This window comes from Ptiloglossa arizonensis, chromosome 2, assembly GCF_051014685.1.
Source record: "Ptiloglossa arizonensis isolate GNS036 chromosome 2, iyPtiAriz1_principal, whole genome shotgun sequence".
NCBI lineage: Eukaryota > Metazoa > Arthropoda > Insecta > Hymenoptera > Colletidae > Ptiloglossa > Ptiloglossa arizonensis.
In genome coordinates this window covers 33,099,753-33,122,948 of record NC_135049.1, presented here as the reverse complement: position 1 = coordinate 33,122,948, position 23,196 = coordinate 33,099,753, and the positions used below count along the sequence as shown (strand labels likewise).

General features: G+C 50.7%; 3 protein-coding genes across 3 annotated transcripts; 1 reads left to right on the top strand and 2 right to left on the bottom strand.

Moving 5' to 3' along the window:
- Positions 1–11: 11 nt before the first annotated feature.
- On the top strand, positions 12–4,191 carry Nup54 (nuclear pore complex protein Nup54). The gene is made up of 5 exons (XM_076305751.1): positions 12–205; positions 1,720–2,229; positions 2,305–3,221; positions 3,314–3,541; positions 3,625–4,191. The coding sequence occupies exons 1-5, from the start codon at positions 106–108 to the stop codon at positions 3,745–3,747; spliced, it is 1,878 nt and encodes a 625-aa protein (XP_076161866.1). The 5' UTR covers positions 12–105; the 3' UTR covers positions 3,748–4,191.
- On the bottom strand, positions 550–1,221 carry LOC143143589 (uncharacterized). Its single transcript, XM_076304978.1, has 3 exons — positions 1,195–1,221; positions 987–1,133; positions 550–897 (listed from the first exon to the last, which is right to left on the bottom strand). Exons 1-3 carry the CDS (start codon positions 1,219–1,221, stop codon positions 550–552), a joined length of 522 nt encoding a protein of 173 aa, XP_076161093.1.
- Positions 4,169–10,725, bottom strand: LOC143143894 (uncharacterized). Its single transcript, XM_076305752.1, has 3 exons — positions 9,698–10,725; positions 6,574–6,717; positions 4,169–6,411 (listed from the first exon to the last, which is right to left on the bottom strand). The coding sequence occupies exons 1-3, from the start codon at positions 10,081–10,083 to the stop codon at positions 5,157–5,159; spliced, it is 1,785 nt and encodes a 594-aa protein (XP_076161867.1). The 5' UTR covers positions 10,084–10,725; the 3' UTR covers positions 4,169–5,156.
- Positions 10,726–23,196: the final 12,471 nt, after the last annotated feature.

Here is a 23,196-nt window from a genome sequence, read left to right as displayed (position 1 = left end):
GCATATCGGTCGCCATGTTCGTTGCACTGTCGTTTATACGAAATTGTAAGGCGCGCGCGGTAAATTGTGTTTCCGTCGTGCGGGGAATTCGATTCAATTAGAGAGATGTCATTTGGCACGGCATTCGGAGCGGCAACTTCGACGCCCGCTCCTGCCTTTAGTTTTGGTGCCACGGCATCCACTGCTGCGACACCAGTGAAACCAGGTACGTCGACTTCTTTTAGGTTATATCGCATTTCGAATTTCCTCCTGTTACATGTGACTTTTTCGGATATTTTCACAATCATGCTGCTCTCATTATGTCCCATTGGTACGTACGCTACCGTACTACTTTGTAGACGTTACGAAACGTATCGTTGGAAATATCTATAGGACGTCGGCTCGACGATTTACTCCAATTTCTAATATGCTGTATCATGTAGATTCTTATTTGGAGTACAATTTATTGTCATTTGCATAATCGTTTGCGTGATCTTATTCTTTGGAGTGTATCGTCTTTATTGCAAAGTATTTCCACGCTCTGTCTAAGTTCGTACCGTACAACTTCTTCTAATCTCTCAAAGAACATACGCTCGTTTTATTGGTAGAGTCTGAAATTTTGTTCAGCAGAGGCTGACTCATACCGGCGCATCCTGGTTCGCATTCGGATTCAGCTTTTCCAAAGAACTTTCGTCTTCTTTTCGATCTAGCTACGAGACTCGCCGTGATACAGCACATAAATAATATGAGTATGAGCGCGGTTAATAAAGCGACTAAAACGGACGAGTGACTTTCAGATTCGCTATAGTTTACGTTTGTTTCTGTATGCGCCATTGAGGCTTGAGGAGTGGCGTCGAAATAATACATTTCGTTTGGTATTTTACCTGCTGTCGTTATCATAACTTCGGCCGTAACATCCTTCAAAAAAGTTAGTATATTATGGCAGAATTTATTTTATTGTAATAATATACTGTACGTAATACGTTACAAATGTTTGCAAAATATACCCCAATTGCTAAGTCCGTAGTACCAAACTCGTTAAGAAATTCTGTAGCGGAAACATTAGGTCCATCTGCTTGACGGAGTACTAGTTTTCTGCCAGATATCGTGGCAATCTTTAATAACTTGCGCATGAATTGCCCATAGTTGCCATCCTGTTCGATATTTGTTCCATTTATTTTTTGTTACTTGTGCGAATAATTGTAATACTCGTACCTGATCTTGTCGATTTACGTGCAACATGATTCTGATCTTTTCTATTACACAACGTACGATGACGTACAATTTAATTGATTCCAGAAAATTTGAATTATACAAAAATTATATTTCCAATCTACTTAACGTATTCGCGATGCTTGCAATTAATAAATTCTACGGACGAATGAAACGCAAATTATTGTCGCGGTCATATGTAAGACATTTCTGGCATTTGTTAGTTTTTCTGTTCGAAGCATTTTCAGACCGATGCAAACAAAAACCAATTTTTATAGTACGAAGATTGCATAATTTCACGTTCCGCGCGCACTACAATATTTCGTAATACATGTATTTAATGCAAACGCATCGATACTAGGTGCGATGTATTCGTTTTATATTTAGACGTTCAAATTCGATTATCTTCGCAATATGAATCATAACTGTATTTGTATATTTTAATAAATAAACTATGGAAAAATTTCTTAGTAATTATTTTTCAAAAGTACAAATGTTCCGATCATTCGAGAACCGATCCTTCGACAGGATTCGGAACACCATCCTTTGGATATAGTACGCCGGCAACTTCGGCTCCGAGTCTCTTTGGTTCTTCTTCGACCCCCGGAACTGGGGGATTTGGTACTGCTACTGGGTTTGGAACACCGGCTGCTACCGGTTTTGGTAGTACGTCGACAACTAGTTTCGGTGCTACACCTGCATTCGGTACCACTCCTACCAGTGGATTTGGATCTACTTCGGCCTTTGGTACCACACCTGCTTCGACCGGTATTGGATTTGGTACAACTTCAACTTTTGGCAGCACACCGGCTCCTACGACAGGTTTCGGTGGATTCGGAACCACCACGACAACATCTTCGTTAGGTTTTGGTGGTTTCAGTGGATTTGGAAACACAACAACTACATCGGCACCCTCCTTTTTTGGGGGATTTGGCACTACGAGTACACCTTCTATCAGTTTTGGTACATCTACGGGCTTTGGTGGATTTGGAACGAAACCGACAACCACAACTACGACTACTGGTTTTGGTGGTTTTGGTACGGATCAGTTTCAATGGAGCTACATCTTGATTTATTAACGTAGCGTTTATTAACGTTAATTTGTTTACACAGGTACAGGATTTTCCGGCTTTGGAACTGGTTTAACGCAACCTCAACAGTCGCAACAGTTTCAACAACAACAGCAACTACAGCAACAAACTGTTTATACTATATCGGAAGCATTGTATAATGCAGTTTTCAATTGTCAATTGTACAACGATGAACGCGATAATATCATTGCTAGATGGAATCTTCTTCAATCTTTGTGGGGCACAGGAAAAACTTACTATTCCATGAACGCACCGGCTATTGATCTTACTCAAGAAAACCCACTATGTAGATTCAAGGCCATCGGTTATAGTCGTATGCCCGAGGCCGACAACAACGACGGACTAGTTGTACTCTGTTTTAATAAGAAGAAGAAGGATATCAAAGAGGGTGAAGCGCAATTAATCGGCTTTATGAATAATATTCTAGGAAATAAACCCAATTTAGCATTAACGGTAGACAATATGAAAGCAGTCGGAGAGGAGAAGAGTCAAGTGACCATTTTTGTCACCGAAAAAGGAATCACAGGAGCTCCAAGAAAAATTCCTGCCAACGAGTTGGTCGCGTACTTGTCGCAACCGATGCAGAAGCAACAATTAGTGCAAAATGGCGTGGAAGATATATTACCTTTAGTAAAATTAGATCCTGCTCAGCTCAAAGAATATTTAGACAATCCGCCCTGTTCCATCGACCCTAGATTATGGAAACAGGCTCAGTTGGATAATCCTAATCCGGAACTATATATACCAGTGCCGATGATCGGTTTCCAGCAAGTGAAACACAGGCTCAAGTGCCAAGAGGAAGAAACAACCAGGCATAGAAATTTCCTGGATATGGCGGCAGAGGAAATACAGAAATTGCAAAGACAACACACGGCGATACAAGCTAGACTTAAAGAGCATAGAAGAACCTTGCTAGAACTTCAACATCGGGTATTGCAAGTAAGTGTGCGTGTGCGCGCGCGTGTGTGCGTGCGTATTACCGTACTTCGAACAGTTTTGTTAATTTTTGACATTTTTATCTTTTCTGTAAGGTATTGGTGCGTCAGGAAATTACGCGAAAAGTTGGATTGTCTTTGCAGCCGGAGGAAGAAGTTTTGACGCGTCGATTCGAAGCTATGCATTCGCAGATTAGCGCACCGACTCAATTCAAAGGTAGAATTAGCGAAATGCTTTCTCAGTTGAGAATGAGAAGTCACATAGACACGCAAAACCAAGAGAGATACGCGATGGACCCTATAGCGCAGGACGATATAAAAGCGGTATGCGAGAAATGATATTTCGGAACCAACAACATCTTTGAAAACACGTATATAACATTTCCTTTCTTATTCGCTTGTTTCAGTACCTCACGATGGAGCAACAGGGAATGGCACAACTTATATCGACGATAAACGCTGATCTAGAAAGTTTGAAAATCATTAAAGAGGGCATGTCGGACCTTTTATTGAGTCACAATATATCGTGAGAATTATACTTAGCTTTGTAAATTATCCATGTTTTGTCTTATAAAAATGTTTACCACGATACGTGCGCTGTTGCCGTCTGTATTAAACTCGCGAGAGTTTCGACGCGGTACGGACGTAACGAGGGATTTTTTGCACCTTTGATATTCGGTGCCATATTTATTTTGTTTCTGTTTCATATCCGGCGATGTTCATGTTTTTCTATTGTCGATCGCGCACACACACATATCCATCGAAGACTTTGTTCGCCTCGAAAATAACGTCGTCAATTGTGATCATTTTTCCACACGTTACATGGCTGTAAACGGGAAAACGATTGACTACCTTTTCCAGTGGAACATTCGAAAAACAAACGAAAATGTTGTCGAATCGCGTTTATATTTCAGATACCGAAGAAGGTAAGGAGGTATTTGTTGTGTACAGAGAAGAATAAACAATTTTTACATAAATAATGTGCTTTTATTGAATAGCTTCATGTCGTTAAACACACTCTTCTCATCAGATGCGCACATACTTTCCTCCACACGTCTTAACTTTTTGGATGACTATATCTTATACATAATATATCTTTATATACATATTATACATAGGCGTTTAGTACAAAATACCGGGATTCTTTCGACCGTGCGTGATCTCTCGAAGGCGTTATTATACAGAGGTTCTTCTACCGTAATGTTACGTCGAATTCTCATGCGACGTGTACAACCATTTTAGTCGAATGTATGTACAGGCGCATCGATGATCGTTCCATTCTTAGCGATTGATCGAACCACCCGCATATCTAGATCCGAGACTTCGCGATTAAGTTACCAAAGGTGTCGCTAACGAATTAACATTGAGCAAATCTCGTTCGGTTTCAAACTGTTTCTTCTTCGACGGCTATTAGAACGTATTACGATATATTTGGTTTCGCAGTCTAATCAAAACGGATAGCTTTCCCGCTAAGATCGATCTTTCTTCTCACCGGTACGTTTCGTCGATGTCGATGTCGATGTCGATCTCCATTATCCGCTTTGGTCTTAAGGAGTTAGTATGTAGCGATCGAGTAAATTTCTGTATCGACGGATACCGGTCCTCAAACGTTCGATGCATTCTCGACAATTGCGCGTTAAAGAATTCGAATCGTCGGATGCAGAAACCAACCGCGGTCCGAGTAGTCGTTTACGCGGTTCGCGAACGCTCGAAGTCGTCCCGCCGGCAGCGATCGACCAACGAATGCGTTTAGATTTGAAAAATAGTTTCGATCGCGCGACGAGTAAAAGGTATCGATCGCGGGACGACTCCGAGAACGTTTACCACCGACCACGGCGGGTAGCTTGGGACGGCCAGCCTCGGAATCTGAAAGAGGACGTAGAGGATCGCCAACGATCGAACTACGTATAATGCCCGACACAATTTCGCGAAGGTTCGGTTACTTATTGACCGTCAGATCCAGAGGTAGATCTTGCTCCATCTCGACGACGTTTTCGTTCTTCACCCGGAGGTCTTGTCCACAGGTGTTGTTCGTGTCCACGATGTTGCTCCACACGTTCTGCAGCCCGTATTGCAAATCCACCGAACCGAGCAGGTGTCTGAACAGAGGATTCTGCGCCTTGAGTATGAGGTCCGAAAGGATCTTCGTCTTCTCCAAGATGTTGTCGTTGCTGTGCACGCAACACTTGCGACGGCAACAGCAGTCGGTGGTGTCGTTGCACACGTCCTCCTTGATCGGTGTTTGCTCGACCTCCATTTTGAGATCGTCCGCTCGTTTTATCACAGAATTCCTCACCGGCTCGCAAACTAACGCGTTGTTCTCCTTTTTGCAGGGCGTGCTGTTGACGATCGACTCGATGTTCCTGTAATCGACCGTGCACACTTTGCTCGGTTGCTCGATGGATTCCTCGGTCTTGATGGGCGTCGACTGCATCCCGATGCGGGCCGGCAAAGCGTCCGGAACGTGACGAGGACTGGTCCGAGGCGATCCGACCGGCTGGCTCTCGCCGATCATCGCGTTGTTGGAGACGTACATGGGATTCGCTCGAATCTTGTCCGCCATAATGTAGTTCTCGTCGTAGATTCTCGGATGAATCTTGACGTCCTGCTCGAACGGTTTTCTCGGCATGATCTGATCCTGTTCCTTGCGTTGTTCTTGCAGATTGTACATGTTGTTCCACTCGACGAAGCTCCTCTGCTCCTCGAAGCTGTAGCTGATTTTGGGGCTCGATCCCGATACGCTGCTCTCGATGCTGCTGTCCTTCTTGTCCGACTCGGAGTGAGTACTGCTGCTCTGCTTCTCCGGCGAGACGATTGCGTCGAACCTCGCCTTCTCCTGGGAATTGTTCTCGTCGAAACTCTTCTCTTGGACCTTGTCGTTGTTGTTTACGTAGTGTCTGTACGTTTTCACGTGTTTGCGCAGGGACGAGGGATCGGTGTACCTCTTCGGGCAGCCCGGAACCTTGCAACAATACGGCTTGTCCACGGCGTGTGTCCTGGTATGCTTGAACCTGTCCGAGGAATTCGAGTAAGCCTTGTTGCAGCCCTCCACGGGACAAACGTACGGTCGTTCGCCAGTGTGAGAACGAGCGTGTATCTTCAGATTCTCCGCTCGGCTGAAACTCTTGTCGCATTGGAAACAGTGATGCGGTTTCTCGTTCGTGTGCGTTCGGACGTGGACCAGCATCTTGTATCTAGGACAGAAGCAAAGACAAGGTAAGATCGAACATTGTTATTTATCGATATCTACGGGTGAAATCGTTTTCGCTATTCTTTCGATGGCTGCTCCGTTCGACGTCTACTCGGAAACTGGTACTCGCTGATGGGCCGAAATCGTCAAAGAGGGAAACGCTTACCTAGCATTGAATCCACGTTCACCTCTCGCGCATCCTTCCCAGCCGCAATAAAACAATCCTCGTGGTCCCGGCGCAGCGTGAAGTCGCGCGACGTGTCCCGCCAGTTGTTCCAAGGACGTGAACCATCGGCCACAATTTTGCCATCTGCAATCGCAACGATGCAAGTTAGCTTCGTCTTTCCGGCAAAGTCTCGATCCAACTCGTCAACGATCGCTCGAAAATAGTCGTTTAAGGGTACCGATCTTTGCTCGATTTTTATCGATCCGGTCGCCCGGGTCGTTCGCAAGATTGCGATCGTTTAAAGCCAATATCTCGAATCTTTCTCCCATTCTCTCACCGTCGATCGATCTATTTATACCACTTATTTCCCCTGTCGCTCATTTACCGAGAAATTCTAAATATAACCGACACGCGCGACGGAACGAACGTTGCATTCTGATCGATCCAAGAGTCCTCGCGTGCGCATCCTTGCTCAAAACTTGGCGGAACAAACCGCGGAACCGATCGTTTCGAGAGTTCTCGCAAGTTACGGAATCGACTCGACCGTTTCTTCCTTTCTTTTCGATTTTTGCAGGGTTAAATGTGGTCGCGACGATCGAACGGCACGTTGTCACGCGAGCCAGATTCAGCACGTAAATACAGCCGAGACTCCGTGCTCCACGTCGCGCTGCGCCGCGCCGCGCTGACCTGCGTCGTCCGAGCTGAAATATCGACGCGTGATTTGCGTCAAGAACGTCCGTTCGACCGACCAATTGATACCAATTCCGGCCATTGTGCAATTGGCGTCGCTTGACACCAGTTGCTGTTCCAGTCAACGGCATCGTGTTCCACGAATCGGTGTCTACCGACAACACAAAAGTCACGGATCAAGGTAATGTCACGGTATTTTATCGATCGACCGTTCGATTCGATCCCCTACCGAATCCTCCAACGATCCGAGTTGTTTTTAAATTCTCTACGCACGAAGTATCTCCGTTGCGAATCACGTTTCCGCGGTATTGCGCTCGTTTGCGAATTACGGTGCTACCTCGTTAATCGTTGCCAAAGGGATCGTTCGCAATTATTCCCTGAATTATTCCCGAATCGGTGCTCGAAATCGCTAAAGGCGAAACAACATTTTTCACATTTTCGTTACGTATCGTGACGAGAGTATTATCAGCGGTTTTCCGGATAAGAACGGTCGCTCGGAATATTTGTAATTATTTATTCGTTGATCGCGTTCGGACTTGTTTTCAATGCGCGAACTTCACCGAAGGTACGATCGCGAATATGAAAATGTAAATTCTCATCGGTGGATAAAATTCAATCCTGTCGACGTATCTTATCGCTCTCGGTCGAGATCGTTGGCCGCACGAGTCGAATGGTCGCGCGCACTGAAAAAAACAACAGTGGTGGGAGCGACTCCGTTAGTTTCAGGGAGGCGACAATTAAGCGGGAGATACCGTACTCGCGACGAGTGGGTTTGCAAATTTAAAGATCCGCGAGTCGCGTTCGAGGATACGTCGTTCGGCAAAGTTCGAGAAAACGGCGGGAAGTTTGCGCGCGATCGTAGATCGGACACGTATTTCGGTTTCCTCGACGATAAGAGAACGTTGCTCGGGTTCAGAAGTCTAACACGCGGTAGCCACGTGCGCGTCTACGAGAACGTCGCCGAGCGAAATGTTGGACGATTCGAAAGAGAGGGCGACGCGCCCCCGCGAATGGCACACGCACCCTGCGCGTAATCCTACGTCGTGCCTCTCGTACGGTTATCGAACAGTGACTTTCTTCCGTGTCCGTAAACGTTCGATGTATAAATCGACGAGGGTCGTTCTTTTTTCGTTGTACGCGGTTACGTTTACGCGACCTCTGACACTCCGCGTAGACCCTAAGGAACTTTGTCGTCGCTCGGTTTCGCGGTCGTTTCTCGCGATGGTCTTTGGAACGCGACGCGGGTGGGGGCGGGCTACGACGCTGCAGCTGGGAACTTTAGAAACATCGTCGGATCCGGGGGAGCGCGGATACGGGAAACTGGTTGCAACCGGAATACGTACGACGCGTGACGCGACTCCGCGACCGCCTTGCACTCGCATTCGCTTGCACTTGACAAGAGACAAGTTAGCGTCATTTAGAAGTGGCGCGGTTTCGTTCCGCGACTCGCCCGGAAACGCATCCGCGACCTTCTCAACGCGTTTCTCCGTCGACTCGAATATTGCAAACGGAATACGAGGTGAGGATCGATGCTCGACGAAACGCTGAGCTGGTCGTTCCATCGAGATCCTCGGTTTACGATAAGGAAAACGCTCGATAAACGCATTTCGGCTGAATCGGCCGCGAACGACGGGAAGAAAATTCGCGCTCAATTTAGATAAGGTTTCGACGCGGCGATACAACGGCGCCAGTAGGTACCTGCGGATCCTGCTTCGCGTCTCGAGTAAACAGTAGACCGAGAACGCCGCAAGGAAACAGAATTCGAAACTACGTTGCCGAACGGACGATACGAACGACGCACGTCGTCAAATTAACGACGAAACGTAGCACATCGAACCGTACCTGTTGGTCGGTTCGGTGCGACCTTGCAGCGTCAAGGTAAACAGTATTTCGATAATAGATATTTCAGTCTCTTTGTATCGTGATTCGTACCATCGGTATGGTAATAGCAGAAGCGCGGAGACGATTCAAAGGACAAATGTTTTCTTTTTTTTTTTTGGAACGGCAACGTTCAGTTTCTGTAGCGAAGTTACTGTCTACCGATTCTCTGCATCCATAGATCCGACGCGACACGACGGTACAAAGATTACGGTTCTGATACTTTGGTATCCTCGTATCGCGGAAATTATTAGCTTTGCGATAAACTTTCCTCGAATCTCCTCCACACCTCGAAAGTACGAAACATTCGCAAGCGACGCCCGAACGACGCTTATGGAGCGACAAGGTACGGTGTCGCGTCCTTTCGCGCGCACATTCGTAGGAGGAGCCAAGTCCGGCGAATCGGTTCCTAATAAGCAGAGATTCGGTAGCTCGGAGTTTCGCAAGCGTCGCGGTGGATCCGGCGCTGCGTCGGAGCCAAGTTTCGTCCTCCAGTAGGATACTCCGTAGATAGGATCGATCGGTAATCGAGTTTGATAATTGTAAAGCGATTTACCTGCACTTGAGTTGGGCGTTCTCTCCACGGCGAATGGACCCGAGTTCCAAGCTGGAGCTGGAGGCGTCAGAATCGCTGTGCGCAGGACTCGGCGGACCACCGTTCGCCAGGCCACCCGGGGTGACGGCCAGTCCAGGCAACGCGCTCGACGGAGATGTTCCTCCCAGTTCCTCCTCGACCGGCATCCTTCGCGGCCAAACCGGAAGGTCCAGCGTCGGCTGCTGACGCAGGCTGAGGTTCCCGCAGTAGCTGGAGTTCGGGCTGATCGAATAACCGGAAATCGGGCTGTAAAAACCCGGGACCGCTCCTAGCAGGGTGCCCGGGTAACGAGCGGCGCCGTACGGACCAACGTGGCTTGGCATTCTACCCGGAACGTAAACGATCATCTTTATTTCCTGTTGGTTGTTCGTTTCTTTTTAGACCACGCTAATTCGACCAAAGACGTGCAAATTTCCCCGCGATCGGTCCTCTTAATTGGACGCTCGTTTTAATTAGCCCGTTTAATACCCCGATAATAGAATCGTGGAAACTCGGTGGCCGTGTTCTCCTCCGCCAAAGAGAGAGAGAGAGAAAGAAGAGAGACAGACAGAGAGAGAGAGAGAGAGAGAGAAAGAAAGAAAGAGAGAGAGGGGGGAGAGGGAGAGAGAGAGAGAGGAATTTACGAGCGGATTTTGTGTTCTCTTTGCCCGATCGTATCGCTGAAAGGTTTAAAGCCTCGCTCTGGGACGCCCTTCGTGCGTCTTTCGTCCACTTATGAAATCTCGGAGGTTAGTTTACGGTAGGTGTCGTTTGTTTTATTTATTTTTGTTTTTATTTGTTTGTTTGTTTGTTTTTTTTGTTTTAATTATTTCGAATCTCTGTATCCGGTCTCGCTATCGATTCGAACCTTCCGTCGTTGAAACCACTTTGCTGTCTCGTGCCCTCGAAACTTTCGTCTTGCTCAACGATTTTCGAAGGACACTCTGTTCCTCGCTTCTCTTCGCTTCCTCGAGACGCGTTCGACGGAGAAAGCGATTCGCGCATCGGTCACGATCGCGAACAAGACGTTCCAGGTCTTGCCAGCACAAGGGCCGATCCCTTTTTCCCTTCTCTCGATCTTCTCAAGTTTTCCCGAACCAACCGATAACAACAAGTCGCCCACGGTAACACAGTACCCTCGCATACACACAATCGCTCTTAGCGCGCGCACCCTTTTATCACTGAGGTCCGAGTTCGTATCGTCAGATGTACTTGAACCGGTTCGACTTGAGTATACGATAGCTCAGAAACTGTTTGCTGTACTCGATCGAGAACATAACTAGGCTGGCCCGCGACGGATTCATCAAAGAGGGCCACACTCTCGCCGAGGTCGTCGTCGCTGTTACGCGCGCGTCTCTTTGATCGTAAACGAAGAAACCCACGTTAATCGGTGAAAAGTTGGACCTTCTTCCCCTATGGGCGAGGGAACACCGCTACGAGTCCAAAGAAATTGTTCCCAACCGACGCTAGAACGACGCGGTCTCCATCTTTCCGTTCGTATCGTGTTCTTCGATCTCCGGTCGGGCGTTGTTTATCTTCGAGACGGAGATCCTCTTCGAACGGGCCGCGTGACGCGTCGATGATGGAAGTCACTTTCAAGGGACGTAAACGGCGTATCTTGGTGGCCAACTACCGCTCCGATTGTTTATCGCTGTACACCCGTGCGACACTCGCGGAGTTCAAGACCGAGATGGATGGAGGCAGAGACCAAGTCGGAGCGGATCGAAGAGCGGGAGAATCTACTGCGCGCGAAAACACCGCGCCGAACGTTCAGCTAATGTCAACGACGAACCGACGGCCTTATATATAACCGCGCTATCGTCGCAGATACCGCCCCGCGAACCTCTCCGTCCCGCTCCACTAATACACCGACGCTGATAACGCGTAATCTCGTCGCTCCTCGTAGACGATGCATCGGTGGACGAACGATTCGACCGAGGGCTCTCGCGACGTAATACCGATCGGTTCAAAAGAGATGTACGAGACCGACGATTAACGCGACACGGAGACGATTCCCGCGCGTGCCGGAATTTCCGGTATCGTGCGATCCTCGCGACGCTTTGACGCGGATTTCTGGGAATTACGGCCGAACGAACGTTCTCCGTTTCGGTTCCGTGATCTTGAAACGTATCGAGAGACCGCGCGAGTCGGTTATCGGACCGAACCGATACTCGATAATCGTACGAGCGAGCCAACGAATTTTTAATGGATCTCCGCTCGGGGCTTTGCATCGAGAATCACCGTGATTTTCTTCCCTCGATATTATTGCGCGTATCTCGTCCCCGGTACGCTCTTTCCTTCATTTCGGAACCGAATTCTCCCGTCGACAACGATCGATCGCAGCTTCGGCCACTCACCGAACGATCGAGAAATCTTTTTGTACAATTGTTTCGCTTCCAAGGAGGGTTCGTCGACGATCGCGTTTCGTACTTTGAAATACCCTATAGAGTCTAGACAAAATAGGCGTATATTAGACTTTTTCGTTGCATCGTGCTCTAGATTCACCCCTCGAAGGCGCGAAGACGGCCATTCCCGTTTTGTCCGGTTTCGCTTTCACTCCGATCGAGCAACGTCACGATAACGATGCGAGACGTTTGCAAATAGTTTCGAACCGTTCAACCGTCGTCGAGCTGGTAACTTTTACGATTACTTATCAAACGCGCGTGCGTGCAATCGCTCCGACTTCCAACGCGCGCCGCAGCCACGATCTCGGCGGCGGCGGTGGCGGCGGTGGCGGCGGTGGCGGCGGTGGCGGCGGCGGCGGCTTCCGAATCGATGAGATCCGCCATCGATCGTCGCCGGATTATCGTCGACCAAAAAATACGAGCGCGTCGCGATCGTTCGACCCCCCGTCGAGCGTCGTGACGCGTCGAATTCGGAGTTCACGAGCCACGCGAGACGCGCGCGCCGCTAGAGTAAACGAGTCTCGATTCGCATCGAACCTCGCTGCGAACAATTGCGTATCAAGTTGGCACGGTACGTTTAAATAAAACGTATCGAACCAAAATAACACGCGCGCGCCTTCGCAGCTCCGAAAACACTCGTGTATTTCCAAAACAAGCGAATCAAGGATAAAGTGGTTCGCTCGTGTCTCGTAACGGTCGTATAAATTTACACGGTTTACCGAGTCGAGTGAAACATAAATCGTAATATTACGTCGTGCAGAAAAGGGCAGAATCGGGGAGGATTTTCTCGATAGCGTAGCACGTTGCGCGCTCGTAGGCTTTATTTGTATCTTATTTGTGCTCTTTACGAACCAAAATAAGTACAGTGTAAACAAAGTCGGTGCTCTCTCGGGAGATGGCGCCGATTTGAGACCGACTTATCGCTCGGTTCTCGGGGAAGATGGTGAAATTTGATCGTTGTTATCGCGAAAAGCAAGGAGATCCGGCGAGAAACAGGGACGGACGGAGTGGAGTAACTTTTCGATAGAACGCGAGACGGTATTACGTCCGCGAGCGATACGCCTGCGCGAGGTGCACAATCCTGGCGAACGTCTCAAGGAATATTGTACCTTTCCTCGGGACCCCAAGTCGAGCGATGCGACGGATGCTCGGTTGGGAACAAAGTCCCGCGTATCTTCGAGAGCCCGACGCGTTATCGCGGTCGCATTAGCGTGCTGGCGCGAATTAACTTCTCGCGAGCTGAGTCAACAGCTCGGATAATTTCTTCCCGGAGGCGAGACTTCGGTGTCGCGACGAGGACGCGATTCCACCATGGGTGGGCCCCCCACCTGGGACGGAAAGTCCGCTTTCGAAACGCCGCCGGATCCAAGGTGACCAATGGCCGCGCCTGGGATCGCACGGTCAACAGGTGAGATTAGCGACGGTCACCTCGATCCGATCGACGAACCTACGAGGGGCCGAAATGTTCACGTGTTCACGGTTATCGCGAAACGATCGAAATCGAACTCCTCCGAGATAGCGGAAGATACCTCGAGGAAACATTGGAAAATTCTACCGGCTAGTACGACGCAGCTGCTCGACCGACAAATAGACGGATCCCCCTCCACGGAATTTCGGCAGACGTAGCGTCGAGGTGCGTTGTTCCAAAGGTTTGACGTCACACCTCGGACGACTATCTTAATGGAGGAAAAATTTCGCGTTGCGTAATCGGATACGCAACCCGGAGGCGGGCAATCGGTGCAATTTTTGTCGTGGCGCTAGATTCGACGAATTCACGAGTCGGAGCGACCTCGGTGGAGCTTATCGAGCCCGCGATACAAGAGCCAGCCGCGGGAACGAGCGGACGTCTCCGACGGATACGCTCGAACCGCTCGAACCGCTCGAACCGCTCGAAACGATAACAATTCGAGCCCCGTCGCGCGACTCTAGCGTCGACGCGGCTATTATTTAGCACATCCAGCGCCAATTGGCCTTGAATTTATTTCAACGCGTTGGCATTTGACCGGCCTGCGACTAGTACCGCGCGCGGATGAAAAGATCAATGGGCGATCAACGATCGCCGCAATGTCCGCCGACGCGACCGCCTCTCGATCGTATCCGCGTCAATTGCAACGCGAAGCCGAAAATATCGGTTTGCATGCGGAGAAGAAAAGAACGATTTACGATACTGTGTCAAGGCAACGATTACGAGAATCAACGCGTCCAACGAACAACCGCCGCTCTTATTTTTCGACCGGCCGAATTCTTTCGTCCGGTACAGAAAACATTCTTCGGACGGACAAATTGCTTCAATTTTTCCCGATGCGCGATGGTTTTCCTTTTCTTTCTCCTTTGTCCCCGCTTGCAGGGAAATCGAAGCCCGAACGGGACGATATCTCGGTTACCGTCTGTTCTGTAAAACATTTCTACGGCATAACAAAGTCTGCAAACTCGATGTGCAACGACATTCGTTAAGTACGTTTTTGCTGTATAAACAACGATAAGCCAGATATCGTACGTACACCTTACGGATGGTATTCTACACGATTCCCTCTCCTTCCTAGAATTATGCGACGTTGGCTAGCTTGCGTTTCGCTCGTATAGGTTCGCGGGAATCGGAAGTTCTCTTTGCTGGTTTTCCGTTCTCGGTGGGTCCTCGTTCGAGAGGAAAAGCGCCGCCTCGAGGCGCAACAGGTGTTTCGACGGATCGTAGACGTTCGGATAAATAGCCCGTTCTCCGCGAACGAGGCTCCTCCCGTTGTTTGTCCTACAATTGTACCTCGCGCGAACAAAACCCAGGAAACTCGGCAAGGTCGAGACGGACGGATCTGGCGATCCGTGAGAAATCGTTTTACTCGCGTCGTGTTTATTTTCAAGGATGATACTTGTAATCGATCGCGTTTCTCTCTCTCTCTCTCTCTCTCTCTCTCTCTCTCTCTCTTCCTCTCGATCTTGTTTTTCTATTATCAGCCGCGTGCGATTTGGACTTTCGTCGCGCGGTACGCCCTTGTTCCACGATCGACCGCTGAAAAATTTCCCGAAACGTTTATCTTCGCGAGGCGATCGATGTTTCGTCCACGGGCCGTTGATCGAACGGACGATCTAATCTCGCCGAGAGACAGAATTTCGTCCGTCTGAATCGTATCGATAAACACGTTCGCGCAAAACTTATGATCCACCTGTTGCTATCGGTGCCAGTGGTTCTCGATTTCTCGTTTGGAAAAATACGCTTCCACCTCGTGACTTTTTTTCGCTTTTTCCGCTCTTCAGCCTACGGTGACGATTCGAACGTCACGCGGTATAATCTCCGTTTCCGCTTTCTTTCGTAATCGGATTTTTTCGACGAGTTATCGATTTACGCATTACGGATAAACTCTCGTCGATAGTCGTCGCGCTTGCAATCGCGGCGACGACTTATTAATCGAGATAAACGTAACAAAAGAAAGCGATGATTTTCCTACGATCGCGCGACGTTCCCGTTTCCTCGAAACGCAGGGATTTTTCAATTCGATCGATGATTCGACGAATCGCTCAAACGCGTCGAACGTTCGTGAAAAAAGGAAACGACGCTCGCGAAGCATCGCTGCGAATTGTTCGATAAGACGGTCGAGGGGGTCCGCTTGTGCCGTCCGAGACAAGATACGTGTAATTTTAAGAAGCCGGCTCTTGTTTTCCGCCGTTATCGGGCCGCGATATTGCCGATAGATCCGGTTTGCGAGCGCGCCGTGGACAAAGTTGTTTTTCTTTCCGCGTCTAAGATACGCGCACCCGAGAGAAATTTAATTCTTCGAATTAGCCCGATTCCGGTCCAATTATCGCGGGTTACGCAACAGCGGTATTGTAAACGAAGTAGACCGAAACGATGCTCGAAGGAAGATCAAGGAACGATCAAAGTGGCATTAGGGGGTCGGCATAATAAGGCGACGAAGAATGGAGGCGCACGGTATCCTTGCGGCGACACGGCAGATGCCAGACGAAAGATAGATATTTTAAAAAATAAAGGATTTCCCAAGGAACACGGTCGCCATTGTCTCTCCGTCTTAACTCGAAGATGATCAACCTCCCGGAGTCTCGTCCTGTCCGCTCCGAGCGATGCTATCGCCGAGGTTTTTCTCGAGTTTCAACTTCGGGCCCGATCAAATTTTCCGGCACGTCGCGCCACGTTTTTCTGCGCGACGAAACGAAGATCCTTCGACTCGAGAAAAATCTGGAGTCGATCTTCGAATTTCCGCGATTATTGTACGCACGTTGCTCAATGTCTGTTCGGAAACCGACTTCGTCGTTTTATATTTCGGATCCACCGAAATACGAGCTGCGCGTATTTACGAAAACGCCGAGCCGAACGCGTTTCGAGGGACGGAATTCTCGAGAAGGGACTCGGAGCATCGGGCCGATCCGTGCAACCGCGATACTACCTCCCGTTTTCGAGTACCCCCAACGACCGTACCCCAAAGATATATTAATGAATATGGTACTAACAGCTTTCACTCCTCCCTTTCTCCTCGTGCGTTCCCACCCCCCGTCTCGCATGACACCCCACGAACCGAACTGCCGGCGTCGGCGCGCTTTGATCTCGAGGAACGCGGCGAACAGGTAGAGACGACCGAGAGAAGGACGGGAACGGATGAGAAAGCGAGACGAGAAAGACGGACAGCCAGAGACGAAGATTCCACGACGACCAATGAGAGATTCAGGCCCGGTTCTAAACTCGAGAAAATATGTTCGGAGTTTTTAGATTGAAATCCGGTAGAGATAGCCTTTTCCCATTCCCTCTCGCCCTCTTTGTCTCTCTCTCTCTCTCTCTAGTTCTCGGTCCCTACTCACCTGCTCACGGTGCGTCCGTGGAACGCCGAAAGAGGTTTTACTCCCTCCTGCGCCCTTTGCCTTCCAGCATCTCCGATCTTTCATTTAGATTCGATTTCGGTATTCCATCGACCGAGTGTCGTCGGCACCGGGATTTTTCAGAGACCCCCACTCGCCAACGAGTCGCTCGTTTTCGGTAGCTTCGCGCGCCTCTTTCCTTTACGCATCGACCCTTTTACCTCTGAGACGACTTTGGTCCTTCTCGCGCGCCACGATCGGCACATCGAAGGCAATCGTTCGAATAGAAAAACGACGAACGGTCGCGTTGCTCAAAATTCCTGTTATATAATCCTCTCATAAATCGATATTCCACTTACTCGAAACGATACAGCCGACGCTGAAAGATCGAGGCGTAAGAAAGAAATGTTCGTCGGGCTGTTTTCCGGCGCAGCGAAAGGGTCGAAGGGGAGAAATCCGAGTGTTTTTCGATCGACAAAAGGGGTATAAAAATGGTTCGTCGTCGATTTTCGAGTCGTGGAAGCGAGGAGAGCTTCGGGGCGAACCCTCCGGTTCACGGACCTCCGAGCAAGAATTTACACGGCATCCGTGCGCGTTCGTCGCCTTTAAATTGCACCGAAGCGAATCGAACGCGTATATAGGGAACGCGTGGCGCTTTGCGTGTGGCTGCCACTACAGAAATACCCTGCGAAACGAGGGTGCACGATTCTCGGGCCTCGTGAGCAGCAGCAGAAGCCCACAGTCAGCCGCGCAGCGGGGGTTGAAATTCCCGCGGTTCGCGCGCGGTACCGCGTCGTCTAGCGTAGACGTCCTCGGCGCGCATTTTTATTCGATCGCGCTGTTGGGGGTCGACAGCGTGGTGGTTCTGCTTCTTTTTTACCCCCGTCGCGTAGCCTCGCCGGTAACCGATACGCGCGAGCAACGAGTGCCGTGAGAGAAGACCGAGCGGTGTCTTTCGCGAAACCCGCACGATGAATTCCGTCAAAGCCCCACGGGTCCCTTCGATGGCCCTCGAGAGCTACTCGATCCTCGTTCGATCCGGCTCTTCCTGTGCGGAATTTTCGCCCGTAAGTGGTTCGCGAAGAACGCTCGGCGCTTCGTCCAAATTCTTTCCCACAACGCTCGCGAGCGAACTGGAATCGGGCCACGACCTTTCCACGACGAGCTTTGTTTCGAGGACGAGAGTTCAGTACGGCGAGAGCACCGACGTCGAATTCGTACGGCTCCGTTCCGAAAAGTTACGTCGGGCGAGCGTTGGAAGAGGAAGTACGCGCGTAACTTCCAAACGAGATTACTCGACGATTCGATCGTCTCGCGTTGACCGTATTTTTATCTCTGCCGGCAAGAGCGACGGCCACGGAAATAATCCACGAAAGATCGTTCGCGGTGACCTTGCGGGGTAACGCGAGAGCGGCGGCGAGGTCGCCGCTGGGGATGAACGACGCGTATCCTTGGATGATTTATCACGTTTCAGGATGGAATATTAATATCGGCATGGCGTGCGCCTCCGGTCCTTTTCCAGGCACCACGACCGTCCTCGATCGCACACCGAGTCGCGAGCGGCGTACGTGTGCGCGCGTCCGATCTCGATGCACGCACGCACACCGTTCCGATAGGTATTACGAACGGGACAGAGGATGGCTACCGGTCACAGCAGGAGAGCACGCCGGGGGTCCTCTACCTCTCCGCCGACTCGAACCTTGCTACCGAGAAAGAAGCGAACTTTCGTTTCCCTCCTGTCCTCTTCCTCGTCCTCTTCTTCTCCTCTTGGTCCCGCTTCGCCGGCGGCGGTGGCGGCTGCGGCGGCGGCAGTGGCGGCGGCGGCGGCGGCGGCGCTACCGTCTCCGCTGATTCGTCGAGCCGGCCCGGTCACGTGACCGATTTATAAAGAACGCAGCGCCGAAGATCGCTTCACTCGCCCGCCGCGCTTCGTTCGGAGAGCTGCTCGTCTCGCCTTCTTCGATTCCTTTTCTCGCTCACTTTTCCAGTTTTCAGGCAAGAGACGTCTCGTTTCCTCGGGATTCCTCTTCTTCGATCGTTCGATACGATAGTAGAGACGCACGTACAGATATCGCTCGCATTCTACGATCCCAGCTCGTCGATCGCTTTCGGAGAAAGAAAGTTACGAAAGCGACATCGAGGATCGTGTCTATCTTATCGTTTACAAAGTGTTAACGATTCTTTGTTCGCGGTACTCGATCGCGTACCATGGTGTCTCGAGTGCTCGATCGAAAGATAAGGTTGTACTTTTCTAGAACAATGCGCATTTGCGCTGCGTCCGAGATGATCGACGCGAGATAAGAAACAGAACGGGAGTCGAATGGAATCGAACGGAATCCGAGTCGAGCCGTGGACGGTATCGATAGGCCGAAAAAAGAATCGGATACTCTGAACTTTACTTCTTCCGAAGATAAACAAGAAGGAAGACCTCGCGTCGGAGCTTCCGATCGTGAAGTTCGTCGATCGATGCGCCGCGGCGTGCTCTTCCAAGGAAACAGCTTCTCGGAAATCACGCTGACCTTTCCAGATTTCAGGTTATTACGAGATTGCGAGAAATTGTTTGCGATACGCGCGCGTGACGCTGGCGAGGCACCGCAAGGAACGTACGACCGTTAGATTTTCTCACGCGCGATGCCTTCTGCGTTAAATATCGCGCGTGAACCGAATCGCATTATCGAGACACTTTGCTCCGATCCGCGAACGGTGAGCCTCGGAGTCCCCGATAGTTTCCTTTCCTTTCACGTGGAAACGGTTGGAGCAACGGTAGACCATCTTTCGAGAGAACGCCTTTCCGAAAAGAAGTGCTCGCTGTTATCGAATCGCGAACCGATCGCAAGAGCAAAAGATTTCTCAATTGCGACGCTTATTGGTTTACGATGGACAATACTCGAGTACTTTGTACGAAACGTAAGGTCGGACAGGGTACTCGCATCTTCTGGAACAGTGGCTCTCGAATTCTGGTCGACGAGTACGTATTTTGAATGGACGATGTTAGCGAGCGTTAACGGACATCGAAAGACCGGATGTTTCGAACGAGATGGTTCGCGAGTTCGAGAACAAACTCGGGAAAAGATCGTACTCGATCGCGCGAGGAGAACTCGTTGTACAGGATCGATGCAGGAAGAAGAAGAAGAAACGGAGGCCCCGCGGCGGGAGGTTTTAATCATCGATTCCGAAAATCAACGTAATGTATTCCTCCCAGAGGGGTCCAGCCTGTTCCCGACTTAGAACAGGGAGGGGAGAAATAGGAGGGAGCCGAACGCAACCTGTAATTTCAACGCGAGCGGACTAAGTCGCCGGTAATATGGGAACCCAGAGCTGGTATAACGGCTCATTTCCATAATTCGTTCTTTAAGCATCATTTTTAATAGGCCGCTGGCGCCGACCGAGCGGGCCCGGCTCACCGCCGTCGGCTTGGGGTCCACCAGACCCCCGTCGCGACTACACGGTGTCACTTAAACTTCCGTTGCCCTTTACCGCGACCCCGATGACGTCTTCATTACGCGTTTAATATCCTCGATCGGCTCGCGGGACGCTAGCAGGAAGTTGTAAACCTCCTCGGCTTCGTGACCACGTGGCCGGTTAACGGTTTCCTCGATCGGTTATTGGCAATTCGTTAATTTTCTCCGCCGCCTAGGCTTTCGGACGTTCGATGGTATTTTCCCGTGTAACTCGGCGGGAAGGAGAAAGTAAACGTTATTATCGATAACGGTGAACCGTGCGTTCGCGATGTTTTTTAAATTACTCAATTTTCACGGACAGCCTCGGGACATCGATTTCGTAAATATTCCGCGTTGATCGAGACGTTTTTACGCGTAAAAAAAAAATGGGGGAACGAGTTCCAAGGTTCCGATCCTTGTCGCCCCGGTATGGAGGGAACGATTTACTTTTACGTTAATCGCGCGTAACTTTCGCGCGTAAACCGCTCTTTTTTTGGAGGTCGACGAGACGCGTTTCCTCGTCGAAGAGTCGATCGCGCAGGCATTTCGTAGGTTTGAAAATAGTATCGTTGAAAATATTCCGTTCGGTCGGGAACGTTGCCCGACGATCCGGGGGAGGGCAAGAGTTTTACCTTGTCCCAACCTGACGGGACCCCTTGGATGGTTCACGAGGTCAAAAATAAACAGGCCTTCGGGGCGAAGTTTTACTTTCGTCAAACACGTTTCGGGGCCCGGTGCGGGTCTGGCCGTGGTGGCGCGCCCTTCGCACGTTTCTCGATTTCTGGAAGGAACACGGGTGGGTACGCGCGCACCGTCCACGAAGGAAAATATTTGCCGACTTTCCCCTTGTTTGCACGATGCCGTCGCGCAGAAATTCCTCGCGGTCGAAACATTTCCGCGAACGGTCCGATGTTTCGAGGAGGGCTGCGGGACCTCGAGGAAAGAGAAATCCGTATCTCGAGCACGGAGAATCGCGCGTCCCCCGTTGCGTTCCGTGTTTCTAGGAATCGGTTCGGAGCTTCGATCGACCATATGGGTCCGAGAGCAGTCGCGGTTCTTTAATCTCGGTTCGCCGCCCCCACGAGCCGGGATAATTAATCACGAATTTCACGGCTCGATTCGGCCGCGAGAAATAAAGGAAATCGCTCGTTCCACGGTCGAGGATTCACGGAGGTTTCTTTCTCGCGGCCGGGGCACGGTCCTGGTCGGAGCTACGCGCACCCGAACAATGAATGGAACGCACCACCGCGCGGAGGGGAAACGTTTCGAGGCGTGCAACAGCCGTGGAAGTTCGGCGTCGGTGAAACGAATCGCTAAACTGGGCTGCATTGACAAATGATTCGAACGTTTCGTAGCCACGAAACCGGAGGACCTCCCACGTCGTGCGAGAACACGCCTCGTCCCGGAGAGCTTTCGTGGTTCCTCTTTCTCCTCTTTTACTTTCCGCCTCAAGGTTGCGGACGTTCCCGAATGACACGGTCCTCCCGGATTAAAAATAGCACCGCGGCGAACTCGGAGACTCCTCGTTCCACGTGCGAATCGTTGCAACCCCGATGCGAATAGAGATCGAAGCCCTCGTCCACGATCCCGCGGCGATGTCTCGAAATTTCCCGCGATCGAAAAGAAGGAAACACGGGAGCCTACCAGGAATTTATAAATTCGCGCGACGCGTCGAGACTCCTTCCTCGAATCGTCGCAGTCTCTCCTTAGGGGACCAGTTCGGACGAGCTATCCGTTACGAGAGCCAACCCACAGGTCGCATCGTACGCCTACGGAGAGGAATACTTCGATTCGCCGTGTCCGAGCGAGTCCGGCAGCTTTCGAAGCCACGAGAAGAAAGGATTCGTCGGTCGAACGAACGAAACTTGGAAACGCAAACCGTTACATCGGACCAACGATAAATTCGATCCCTTCGAGAAGAAGATAATATACGACGCGCTCGTCCGGTAAAATTCGTAACGAGACGGTGAGAAGAACGGTGCGTACGCCGTAAAAAGGTCGCACGCCATCTGGCTAGGTATCCGTACGGCGTAACCAGATGGCACCGTTCTCTTTCACCGGGCCGCGTTCCTCGCGACCGCGACAATTTTTCGACAACGATTCCAACCGATCCAAGAGTTTCGGAGGAACACGAGGAGGATCGACCGTGGACGTCGCGAACCTCCGCAGGGGGTCGGTGAAACAACCACGAACGGAACACCGTTGGTTGCGAGTACCGCGCATAGAACTGGCCGAACTGCTCGATGCTTATGGCGCTTCACGTGGGACGACTCGCCGCGACGCAAGACACCGTAGCGCGCCACACACAACGCGACACCTCGGCTCCGAGTTGACCGAGGACTCCACGAGGACCACACACGAAGGACTGCCCGTCCGTCCCCTCTTTTTTCTTTCTCTCTCCGCGCCACGCCACGCCACACCACACCACACCGCGTCGTGCCGTGCCGCGTCGTGCCGCGCCGCGTGGCCTTCCTCGTTCCTCCTCCTTTCGCGAGAAACTTGGAAAAAAAGGAAAGACGAACGCCGAGAGAGAAGTCGCTCGGACGCGTCCTGGAAGCTGTCCCGCTTGTTACGAAATCGTAGCCGGCATTGGGCGTCGACAGCAACGAGGAACAGCGTTTCGAGAACGATGCGAGCTCGCGCGCGTTTCCTGTCGATGCGATCCGTGACCCGCCGCGGACCAGGTTAAACGGCGATCGGCGAAGGAGAGACGCCGGGGTCAACCGGTCGGCCAATTTCCTTAACAGATGGTACGCGTAACGCTCGACCCCGAAACTGCGCGCCCTCGCGAGTAAATTCTTGGCCGTTGGTTCGAGAAACGCGCTCCGGTCTCGGT